An 11,612-nucleotide genomic window follows, 5' to 3' on the forward strand; every position below is an offset into this window, starting at 1 on the left:
TTGAATTGAATGAGGAAAAGTCCAACAGAAGCCATCCTCTAGTAGGCATAAAAACCTCACCATCTTTTTTAACTACGCTTAAATTGCCAATAACATATAGCATTTTAAAAAATCATTTCCATTGTCTGACAATAATTGAATAACTAACTACAACAATTTACGGTCACTAATAATACTCTACTATTCACAATCCTTTGGTTTTTTTGAGGATTCACCAAAATCCATCTAATGTTCCGCCAAAGAAAATGCACGGAAACAAGCAGCGATAGATTCGTTGAGTCCATATGCTGTGCTACACTGGGTAAGAAGAGTAGAAGTAGGATTTTAATCACTACATTGCCATTGAAGGAAGGTGTCGTTCATGGAAACTATGCAGTGCGCAAACATCGACCTTAACTGCTCGTTACACCTTCGTTTACCCTCTTCACTTTCGTCGAGCTTAACCTTCCCTTCGGGGATAGTTGCAGCATCCTCATTGCTACCAGTTACCACGCACCGATCTAGATATATGCTGACGAGACCAGGGAATATTCTGGATATGGGTTGTAAAGTATTCGTTTTCAGTTTACAGCAATTGTCGAACATAATCCTTTGTAAGCTAGGAACTGTTGGACAACGCGTCCAACCAATATTGCTATCACAGCCATCTATTCGCAGAATTCTTAATTTTTTCAGTTTGTTAAGGTGTCGTACACCACTATTTCTCCACTAAAAAAAATAAAAAAAGCATAATTGTTTGTTTTTTTTTTGGAAAAAAAAAAAGAATGCAAACCTTTGTGCAGAAAATCAATTCCAAATGCTCTAAATTAAACAGGTTGTTGCAAATTTTATGCAGCACCTTATCGTTCCTTTCGGACTTAAGTGTCAGTTTCAGCAATGTCAACCCGGCGAGCCCTCTGTCGAATACAACATCCGACGAGTTATGAAACAGTGACAGGTGACGAAGGTGGGGCATATGTAATTTTGGCAGGGTCTGAGTTGAAGAAACAATTTTTGAATATTGCAGAGTAATAGTCTGAAAAAGAATGATAAGTGTTAGTAGTTATAAATAGGAAGGATTTTCGTAAATTAATTCAAACCTTGACTTTTGTTAATTTTTCTATCGATTGTAGTTGAGTGGCATCGATTTCCAGACAGATTAAAGTTAGCTCCTCTAACTGGTGGCTATATTTGGCGAGCGCCGTTCCTATACGATAGAGCATAAGATCACTTTCAGTCACTATTGACTTTAACTTTGGCATGGATTTAATAAAATTTTCTTCCTTTTCATTGTCTATGAACCGGTTTCGACTTCGAGCATATCGAAGCTGCGTATCTTTATCACCGGCCATAACTACTTGCAGATGAGTTAACATAGGAAACTGTAAAGACATCATATCGTCCATCGTTTCTTGGTCGTCGAAATAGACTTTTAAATGTTGTAGCTGCCAGCAGTAAGTTTCAATAATATGTAAGCTGTAACGACAGTTTGATAATACTTCTAGTTTTGTCAGATGTGGTAAGACCATTTTCAATGGCTTCGCATTTTTTAAATCAATTTTCAGCGATTTTAGTCGGTTATGATGGATGACCCACACGCTCTGATCTGGCGAAGTGTTTTTACCTAAAGAGATATATAACTCAAGCTCCCGGAGGTTTATCATATCGGTTAGTTGGTTTTCAAGTATTTCTCGGGTGCTTTCAAAGCTACAAAACAGCGTTAGCGCTTCAAGGTCTGAACGTCCAACCAGGAGCCTTTTTATGTTGTTCTCTGGACATGGCTCAAAGAGGTATTTTAAAGGTATTATGTCCTCTTTTTCACGCCGTTCCCGCTGACTATCCTCATCAGCATAGTCGTTATCATCGTGATCATCGTCATCCAAGTCGTCCCAGTAGTTTAGTGTTATATTGCGATAGCTTCGAATTAATCGTATTTCCGATTCTGTAGGCTCCTCGTCAAATGTGCTGTGAAGAGATATTTGACATCGCCGTTGGAATTGCACACTATGTAAGACGTTATGCCAGTGGTTGCAAACTTGACAAGCACTTTTTCGGTCCCTAAAGTTGAGGTAACTGAAAATTCGTTCTAAAACCTGAATACCTGAATTATTTTATGGAATTTTTACACATCTTATTCCTCCAACTTACTTCAACTGGAAAGTCATTGATGTTCTCCATCGTGAATAGTTTCCTCTACGTAATTCTAAAGATGATTGTTACATATGCTCTTATACTCGTAATTAGCTGTTGTATAAAGAAAAAATTAAAACATTAATGAGTTAAGTATCCGCTGCCAGTAAAGTAAATTAAATAACCCTGGAAACCTTAAGCCATATCGCAATTATTTATTTTCTTCTGAAGTTGCTAAGCAACCACGTGCTAAAAGGCGCACATGTTCAACCGCGTTTCGCAAAACCGCCCTTTCAATAAAAAGGCGTCAGTGAAACTGTCACTTTCAAGTTTGAAAAAACAAAATTAGGATTTACACGTTGTATAAATTAATATAACGGAATGCGATAATTTATTGGTAAAATAACATATCGTTGCATCACAGGTTGAAATAATTGTGCCGCCTTGATCATGCAGCTACCATGAGTCACAGCAAAAGAAAATTTTTTGTCGTTTTGCACTACACACAAACGTTATAGCTTGATGTTCAGGTGTTCACCGATGATGCTTTTAGCTCGATGCTTACCTTTTAATATTATTGCACTATGGGTTTCGTTATTTGGTAGTATGATAATATACACATATAAATAATTATTTAAAATACAATTATCACAGCCTTTAATAACTCTTACTGATTCTATTCACGTCTGCTCGTGAAGAATGCCGGTAACAAAATGAATGTACGTAATCCCCCAGATGACCGATCAATGTTTGCGCGAAGAAGCAGCTATTCATTGCGGTCATTCCGCAGAAATGAAATGGTCGGCCATAAATGACGACACAACTTTAGAATGAGAAATTTTGTTCATTATACAAACATGCAGATACCTAGACTTATTTTTGTTAACGACCGTATCGTATATTTCTTACAAATAATAGCAAATATTTTCATATTCGAATGTAACAACGGAATGGTGTGCAACGCTAGTAAGATCGATCAACACTTTGCTTATGGCAGCCTATTTACTCTCGAATTAGGGTATGTTGCTACATCGTCGTAATTGTCTATTCCCGTCCTATCCAACACAAATTATTAAAAATATCAGCATTTTTATGACACATAATGCAAAACTAGTTATTCCCTAATATTTTAGTTTGTTGTCTATCATACGCGATCAATCAAAGTGAGCTGAGATCTATTTAAATGCAGTCAAATTTCCTACGTTTTTTCGTGCGACGAAGAAGACAATGTCGACTAATCGTTTTAATTTCTGTCATTTATAAATGAAAATAACTCACGAAAGGCATTGTCGTTATTCTACAGCCAGGAAAACTTGCCTGACGTGCAGAAATTTTGTAGAATAACATTTGTCATGCCGTCCTACACAAATACAGGCGCGTTAGCTTCGTGAACATTGTTGTGATTTTTACTTCGGACGATGAAAATTTCGATGGATGGATTTTAAAACGGTACGACGAATTTAAGAAATAAAGTCAGTTGCTTAATTTTAACAATATGCTTTAATAATCGCTTTTCAGTGATTTCAAAGTTCACGGATCGGAAGGTAAGTGTGTTTTAGTCAAATCAGCACAAGAACTTTTGGAGTATTCATTAAATCCATCCAACAAATGATGAAAATTAGAATGGTTTTATTTATTACGACGGGAATTAGAAAAAAAACCCTACTATAAGATCGTGACGGGTTAGAACTTTTATTAAATTTAATTTTCTTCTTTTTCTTTTCGTCTTTACTCAAGCTAAGCGTTCATTAAAAGACATAACCACTTGTAATTCTGTCTACAAGCCTAGTAGGCTGCCTGAATCTAGAAGCATTACGTGAAGCGGTTCCAGAGAAAACTATGTCACGTAGTTTCCACATTTTTGCTTATAACTTTTAAACGAAACGTCGTATCACAAAACATCTTAATAGTGATCTATACTAGGCAATAATACCTTTTAATCGGTTTAGTCATCTCCGAGAAACAGGCGATAGAAAAAATCATTACATACATCGAACCCTATCGGTTGGTACATGTGACTTGACCGTCCGGGCCACGGATCAATTTCGTGTTTTTCGACCAATTTTTAAACCTTTATTATAGTATGACAAAGGTAAAAAATGCGTGTTTACCGTGGAATGACTCATATACATAAAAGAGAACGTATGTCTGTCTGTATGTCCCGCCTTGACTCCAGAACGCCTTGACCGTTCTCTACCAAATTTGGCAAGGGGTTTCGTTTCTCTTGTGAATAGACCGATTGCAGTTATGTAGGGTTTATTTCTAATTCCCGTCGTAGTAAGTGAAGCCATTCTAATTTTCATCATTTGTTGGATGGATTTAATGAATACTCCAAAAGTTCTTGCGCTGATTTGACTAAAACATACTTACCTTCCGATCCGTGAACTTTGAAATCACTGAAAAGCGATTATTAAAGCATATTATTGAAATTACGCAACTGACTTTATTTCTTAAATACGTCGTACCGTTTTAAAATCCGTCCATCAAAATTTTTCATCGTCCGAACTAAAAATCACAACAATGTTTACGAAGCTAACGCGCCTGTATTTGTGTAGGACGGCATGACAAATGTTATTCTGCAAAATTTCTGCAGGTCCTGGCTATAGAATAACGACAATGCCTTGCGTGAGTTATTAGGGCTATTGGTGAGCCCTATGACCCAGCTGAATGGCGTTTGTTCATAGACAGCATTAAGCAGAGTTTGAAGACTGTATACTTTGATACCGCCTCTAGTTTCTGAAAGTAAATAACAGAAGTTGGCGCTAGTGTTTCATCAAGCATCATGTGTGAAAATATGCTTGAAACTGTTAATGTTTCCCTGTTGAATGCAACAGATGTCGTTGCTGGATAACGCATATTGTACATATTGAAAACAACCCAATTTTGCGCAACAAACAATTTACTCAGCTTGGCAACATCACTCTTTCTTCCATCTCGGTTTCTTTTGTGTTTACCGTTAAAGGCGGTATAACCTTTGACATTTGAACCAACAAATAATTGGTAAATATTGTTTTTAAATTTAATTTCTTTAAATTGAAATGTCGCAAAAATTTTCAGCTCCCGGCTCTCGCACGGTATCAAAATCACCTTCCCGGGCTCACGGAAGAATGATAGTAAGATGCAATGGAGAGGTATAGGAAAAGTTTGTTTTTATTAAAGTTAGGCAGGTTATGAAAATAAGATAATATTAGATCAGGTATTGTTAAGGCAGGTAAACATAAATAACCGACAAATTTTGAGAAAGCGTCATCTCTTGAAAAGTAATGGTTCATCTGGTATCCTATTACTACATCAGGGATACAAATAATCCTCGATTCCCGTAGCCCATGCTACAAGTATGTGACTAAATAAATACTAAAAATATTAAGCATGAGTCAAATGGCTCTACATATAATAAAATATAGTTAAACATAATTGGGAGATTTGCTCCGACCTTAATGTTGATGCGTGTGTGTTTGAAAAATAAAGAGAGGAATGATAGCTAGAGAGAGAGAGGTATATTTGTGGCATGTGAACAAGTAAGAGGGTAAAGGCTTAGTAAGGGGGTGTTTGCAAGAGCATGATATTCAAATGCGCAAATATTACTGTTTTAGTAAAATGGTCATTACTTCTACAGTTTTCAACCGAATGTTACCATTAACCCCATGATTTCTTTGTTTTTTATCGGCCTTTAAGACCCACATTAAATGAAATTTTTGAAATGCGTTAATCTTGTCTAAAACCTTTGATACAGTTGAAATTATTCCAAAAAATGCGTTCTTTTTTGTTTTGTTGTGAACAAATTCTCAAATATCTACAGTACTATTATTCTTACAGAAAAATGAAGTTCAACTAATCGATAGCAAATTTTCTCCTCTTTAATATAAAAAAAAGAGATTTGAAATTGGTGCGCCGCAGCCGGAGAAATTTGTGTTTATATGTATGTACTTTTTTTCTTTAAGCAAAATTTCAACTTTTTTGCATGTCTCAAAAAGTATCCTACTTTAAATTTTTCTGACCACCTTTTCGGATTCAGCGACCAATTTTATATGAAAAATCACCTTCAGCTTACTGAGTTCATAAATGCTGTTAACTAGTGTAATCTGTTGGATGGGACGGGAATAGGCAATTACGACGAAGCAGCAGCATACCCTGAGTGGCTGGGAGACAAGATGCTCTTGAGGAGGGGTGATGCGGAACGTGAGAATGAATGTATATTCTGCCATAACTCCGAAACGCCTGGATGGTTCTTCATCGAACTTTATCACATGTTTCTTAACACAAAAGAATCAACGTTGGGTGGTTGACAAAAGAGCGAGGTGGTCTATTACAAGGGGGAGGAAGGTACAAATGGGTAAAGGGAAGCATTTCTCTTCCTTTTCGAACGATAGCAACGATTGTACAAGTGGCTAGACGACAAGAGGTGATTGCTGAAAGTTGTCCATTGATAAGTGAGAGGTTCTAAAAAGGTGAAAAAGGTTTTGTCTCGCTTCATACCTAGTAATTACCGAAAAAAAGACAACTTTTATGAGTGGCAGGAGGACAACAGAAGAGGGAGCTGACAAAGGGTACATACATTCAAATTAAGAAAAAGGGTTTTGTTTCTTGCATAACGAAAATTTTCATTGCAATAACAGATGTACAACAGATGTATCTAGGAATACTTTTAAACAGATGCGGATCCCAAAAATGCTTAGGAGAGTACTGAAACTGATGAAACGATTGTAGACATATTTGACTAATGTTGGCATAGCAGTTTGATCAATTAAAGGTCATATTCTCAACTAATCATGCATACAATTTGCAGTGGATTTAGAGAAAACAAACAATTTATTTCTCATTACTTTGTGTTATTTTTGGATATTTGTGATATTTCTTGAAACATATAAAATTACAATTCAATGTGAAGGGTAATAAGAGGCTCCGTAGCCGCAAGGTTATCGAATCTGATTTGACAAACAAGTAATTGTGTGTTCGAATCTTAGTAGAATCAGGCCACTCAATGGCAAGTGACTTTAGCATGGCTTTTTTTTCTCAAGCCCCTCAGTACCCTTCCCTCATGCTGAATTCTATATTACCCCGATGAAGTCCCTTGACAGTGCAAAAACTCACTGCTATAGTCAAAAGGGTACTGATCAGAGGAACGCAATGCGTCCTTACCAGGGACGGTTATAGTTAGAGACAGAACTGGCAGTGAGGATCGAGTGGGTAAGGTAGAGCCCCCCTCCCCATTACACACAAGCACGCATAAAATTAATACGCATATTAAGCTCACTTAATAGCGATTATAGCAAAAAGAAATGCAGTGCGGGTCTTACAGCAAACATCCGGGCGATATCACAATAGATCAAACGTGTACTGGTCGCAATGATGAGTTCACATCCACTCATGAAAAAAGGGTAATAAATACTTAATTGTTTTTCTTGCAAACGATTGTTATAGGTAGTTACGATGTTCTCGTCTGAGCCCATAGAACATGGTCGTTTAGTAGATCGGTTCATTATTCTATATGGCCTGTAGAATCGGTTACTCATCATTTGCCAATAAACGAGTCAACAAGTACGATATTAATCAAGAACTTTACGCGTGCTGAGAACTTTGCTTTACGCGTTCAAGCTCAATCACCTAGATAGTGTTACCGAATGAAGTCTGTAATTTCTGAGATTAAATGAGTTTAAAAAGGGGATAGAAAGATATAACATGCTAGTCTAAGTTAACGCGTCATCGGCAAATAGATATGGAAGCAGTATTCAGTGACTGTTACTGTACGCAGTTTTTGCTACTGTTGGGGTTACAGATTTTATAATGAGCAGGTGGTTTAAGGTGCAAAGGGTAAGGGAATTGCATAACCAAATGCTTAAGAGTAACTAGTCGATGAGATACATGATTGAGAGCATGCAATTTAAATTACCGTAATGACGGTAAACAGATGTGGAAGTAAGCGATCGTTTTTGTGGTGGATAGTTTTTGCTGTTGTTTCATCTTTCTCAATCTACAGATTGCCTAAGACGCTTATGGAAGGAACACTTTCCAAAAATAGACTATTCTATTATTAAAAAAAATATATCTAAACACGCTGGGTACTCTAGCGAATTAAAATAGTGATTTTTGTGATCTAAATAAGACAACTACATTTATGAAAAAAATCACTTTAATCACAACTTTTCCATCGAAGAACGGTTTCGTTCAACGAAACTATGCACTGCGGGAACATTGACTTTAACTGTTCGTAACACCTTCGTTTACCTACTTCAGTTTCGTCAAATACAATCTTCCCACCGGAAATGGAAACTTGGCCTTCGTCACTACCTGTTACAATGCACCGATCTAGATATATGCTGACCAGACCAGGAAATAATCCGGCAATGGGTTGTAAAGTTTTCGTTCTCAAATGACGACAATTGTCGAATGCAACTCTTCGCAAGTTAGGAACTACAGGACAGTGCGTCCAATAAGTATTGCTATCGCAATCAGTGATTTGTAAAATTTTTAGTTTTTTTAACTTGTCTAGATATCGAAAAGCACCATCTAATAACTAAAATCAAATAACAGGATAGTTGCCCAATTGAAAAAAAAATTATTAAAAAAAAACTAGCTTACCTTACAGTAAAAAAATAGTTCCAGCTGCTCTAAATTGGGCAGTTTGTTGCAAATTTGATGCAAAATTGTCTGATTCCTTTCACAAGTTACCGTCAGTTTCAGTGATTTCAACCCGATGAGCCCGTTATCAAAACCAATGTATGACTTGTTGTACAACAGTGCTAAGTGATGAAGGTGAGGCATATGTAATTTTGCCAGGCGGGCTTGAGATGCGGGTACTGCTATGTATTGCAAAATTACAGTCTGCAAAAGAGTAATAGTGATAATAAACAAGAAGTAGTAAATATAATTTGCAAACTAATTGTTCAAACCTTAATTTTGGGTAATTTTTCAATCCATAATAGTTGGGCGGCATCGAGTACCAAACTTGCTAAAGTTAGTTTTTCCAACTGGTGGCCGTGTTTAGTGAGAGCCATTTGAATGCGATAGAACATCAAATTACTTTCTATCAGCAGGGACTTTAACTTTGGCATGGATTTGATAAAGTTTTCTTCCTTCTCCCTATCTATAAACTCGTTTCGAATTCGAGCATATCGAAGTTGAACATCTTTATCAGCGAACATATATACCTCTAGATTAGTCAACACAGGAAATGATAAGGACATCATATCGTCCATTGTTTTTGGATCTTGGAAATAAATTTTTAGATCCTGCAGCTGCCAACAATGCGACTGAATAATATGAATACTGTAACTGCAGTCGGCTAACAATTCGAGTTTTTTCAGACGCGAAAGTACTACTTTGAATGGCTTTGTACTTGTAACATCAATCTTTAGTGTTTCAAGTTTGTCGTGATGGATAACCCATACGCTTTCATCTGGCAACGAGTACCTATTTTTACAAAAAGTAAGCTCGAGCTCTCGGAGGTTCGTCATACTGGAAAGTTGCTTTTCCAGTATTTCTCGACTGCTTCCAAAGCTACTGTACAGCGCTAGCGCTTCGAGGTCGAAACGTTGGAACAAAAGCTTTTTTATGTTGTTCTCAGGACACGGTTCAAAGAGATACTTTAAATTGGTTATGTCCTCATTTGTGCACTGCTCGTCGTCTTCATCGTCGGAATCACTCCATTGGTTTAGTGATATATTACGATAGCTCTGCGTTACTCGCATTTCCATATCGGGTAGCTCCCGGTTAAAGGTACGACAAATAGAGATACGACATCGCCGTTGGAATTGCACGCCATGTAAAACTTGTCGCCAGTAGCTGCAAACCAGGCGAACAGTTTTTCGGTCGGAAAAGTTCAGGTAGCTGAGTATTCGTTCTAAAATCTGAATGTTATTTAAAAAATTTAATTGCAAATATTAATTATAATAAATGATTAATCTATAAATAACTTCAAATACTGGTAATGAATTGAAGTAGTAGAATCTTTTCATATGTTTCTGTGCAGCGAAATTGGTCAGACATATCACAGACAATTCTGACTGGTTGTGGTTGCCATGGCATTCAAACATGTTTTCTTATCGAGTGATGCAAGTTGATGACACGAATGAATGCAATGAACTATGTTGACTTATTGTCTAGTATAGTTAGCTTCGACTTACTTCTAGTGGAAGAACGTTGATGTTGTCCATTGCAAATGGTCCCTTCTGACCAATTTTAGGGATGATTGTAGCATATACTCTAGTGTTTTCAATTATCTGTTTGAGGAATACGATTAAAACATCAATAAATTAAATATCTATCGTTCTAGCTCTAAAAAGCTTAAATCGCATCTTAAAATCTTTTCTAGAAGTTGACAAGGCATCGCATGGCTGAATGGCGCACATGTGCATTTGCAAGAAGCTGTTATTTTCAAATGTACGATTTGAACAAATTGCTGCTTGAATTTATATGTATAACTTAAGTTCAGCATGAGCATGAGTCATATCGAAAGGAAAATTTATTTTTAAGTTTTGAATACACAAAAATCTGTCAGTTTTATGCTTACCTCCTAATAATATTGCACTTGTAGAATTTTCATACTGAACAGTATGTTAAATAAATATCAAAACACACTTATCAAAGCATTTAATGAATTTATCTAATTCTATACGTGTCTTATCGTGAAGAAGGCCGATAACAAAATAAATGTATTCAACCGCACAGCTGATCGATTCATGCTTACGATGAACCTGCCGGTCACTGGGATCATTTCGTAGCAATGAAATGACCGACCATGAATGACGATACAATTTTAAAATAGAAAATATGTTCATTGCATGAAAAATACAAATCAATAAAAAAATCGGAGGGGTTGTGCACAAGATACTACCGGATAGGTGACGTAGGACTTCTTCATGTATACATGCTACATGCGTTGTACGTAACGATTATCAAAGTAGTAACATTGCATACGTTCAATCCTCAACAGATTTTGGAGTTATTTCTATGAATGGATTGAATCTATTTTATCAAAACGAATCGAAGTCACACTAAACCAAACAGGAAATAAATTTTCATGATCTGTTTGTGCGTTGAACAGAGATTTTCCTCTGGTAATCGGTAGACGATACGCGCGAGTTTTCAAAAAGTTGAAAATTTTGCGCAAAACTTTTCTACGGTTTACAAAAGAAGAACACTGATAATAAATCATTTACAAGCTGCAGACGTTTTGGAGGTGTCAGAAAATGCCGCCCGTGACCAGAAAACTTATTTCTTATTTATTATTAGAAAATATAATTAACTCTTCAATCGTTGTGTGGCCCTTAAAAGGACCGATTGTTTGATTATCATAACTCCAGTTCGCAATAAACGAGCACTAACGCACATAGCGTAATTTTCTTTTCGGTAAATTGGAGTACCGATAACCGCAAACCAGGCACGACTTGTTGCAGCGAGCCAACCGAAAAGCCTCAGCCGATGTGCGATCTAAACTCTCATCGACGAAGCCGTTCGTGACGGTCATGAGCCAGCTGCGAGTGACGTCGGACAATTCTGGTCTT

At 36.7% G+C, this 11,612-nt stretch overlaps 1 protein-coding gene across 1 annotated transcript; it reads right to left on the minus strand.

Moving 5' to 3' along the window:
• Positions 1-2,158: 2,158 nt before the first annotated feature.
• Positions 2,159-10,709, minus strand: LOC128734045 (uncharacterized). The gene is made up of 5 exons (XM_053828026.1): positions 10,619-10,709; positions 10,233-10,328; positions 9,000-9,956; positions 8,689-8,931; positions 2,159-2,223 (listed from the first exon to the last, which is right to left on the minus strand). Exons 2-5 carry the CDS (start codon positions 10,260-10,262, stop codon positions 2,173-2,175), a joined length of 1,281 nt encoding a protein of 426 aa, XP_053684001.1. The 5' UTR covers positions 10,263-10,328; positions 10,619-10,709; the 3' UTR covers positions 2,159-2,172.
• Between the last annotated feature and the right edge of the window lie 903 nt (positions 10,710-11,612).

The sequence above is a fragment of the Sabethes cyaneus genome, chromosome 2 (genome assembly GCF_943734655.1).
Source record: "Sabethes cyaneus chromosome 2, idSabCyanKW18_F2, whole genome shotgun sequence".
NCBI lineage: Eukaryota > Metazoa > Arthropoda > Insecta > Diptera > Culicidae > Sabethes > Sabethes cyaneus.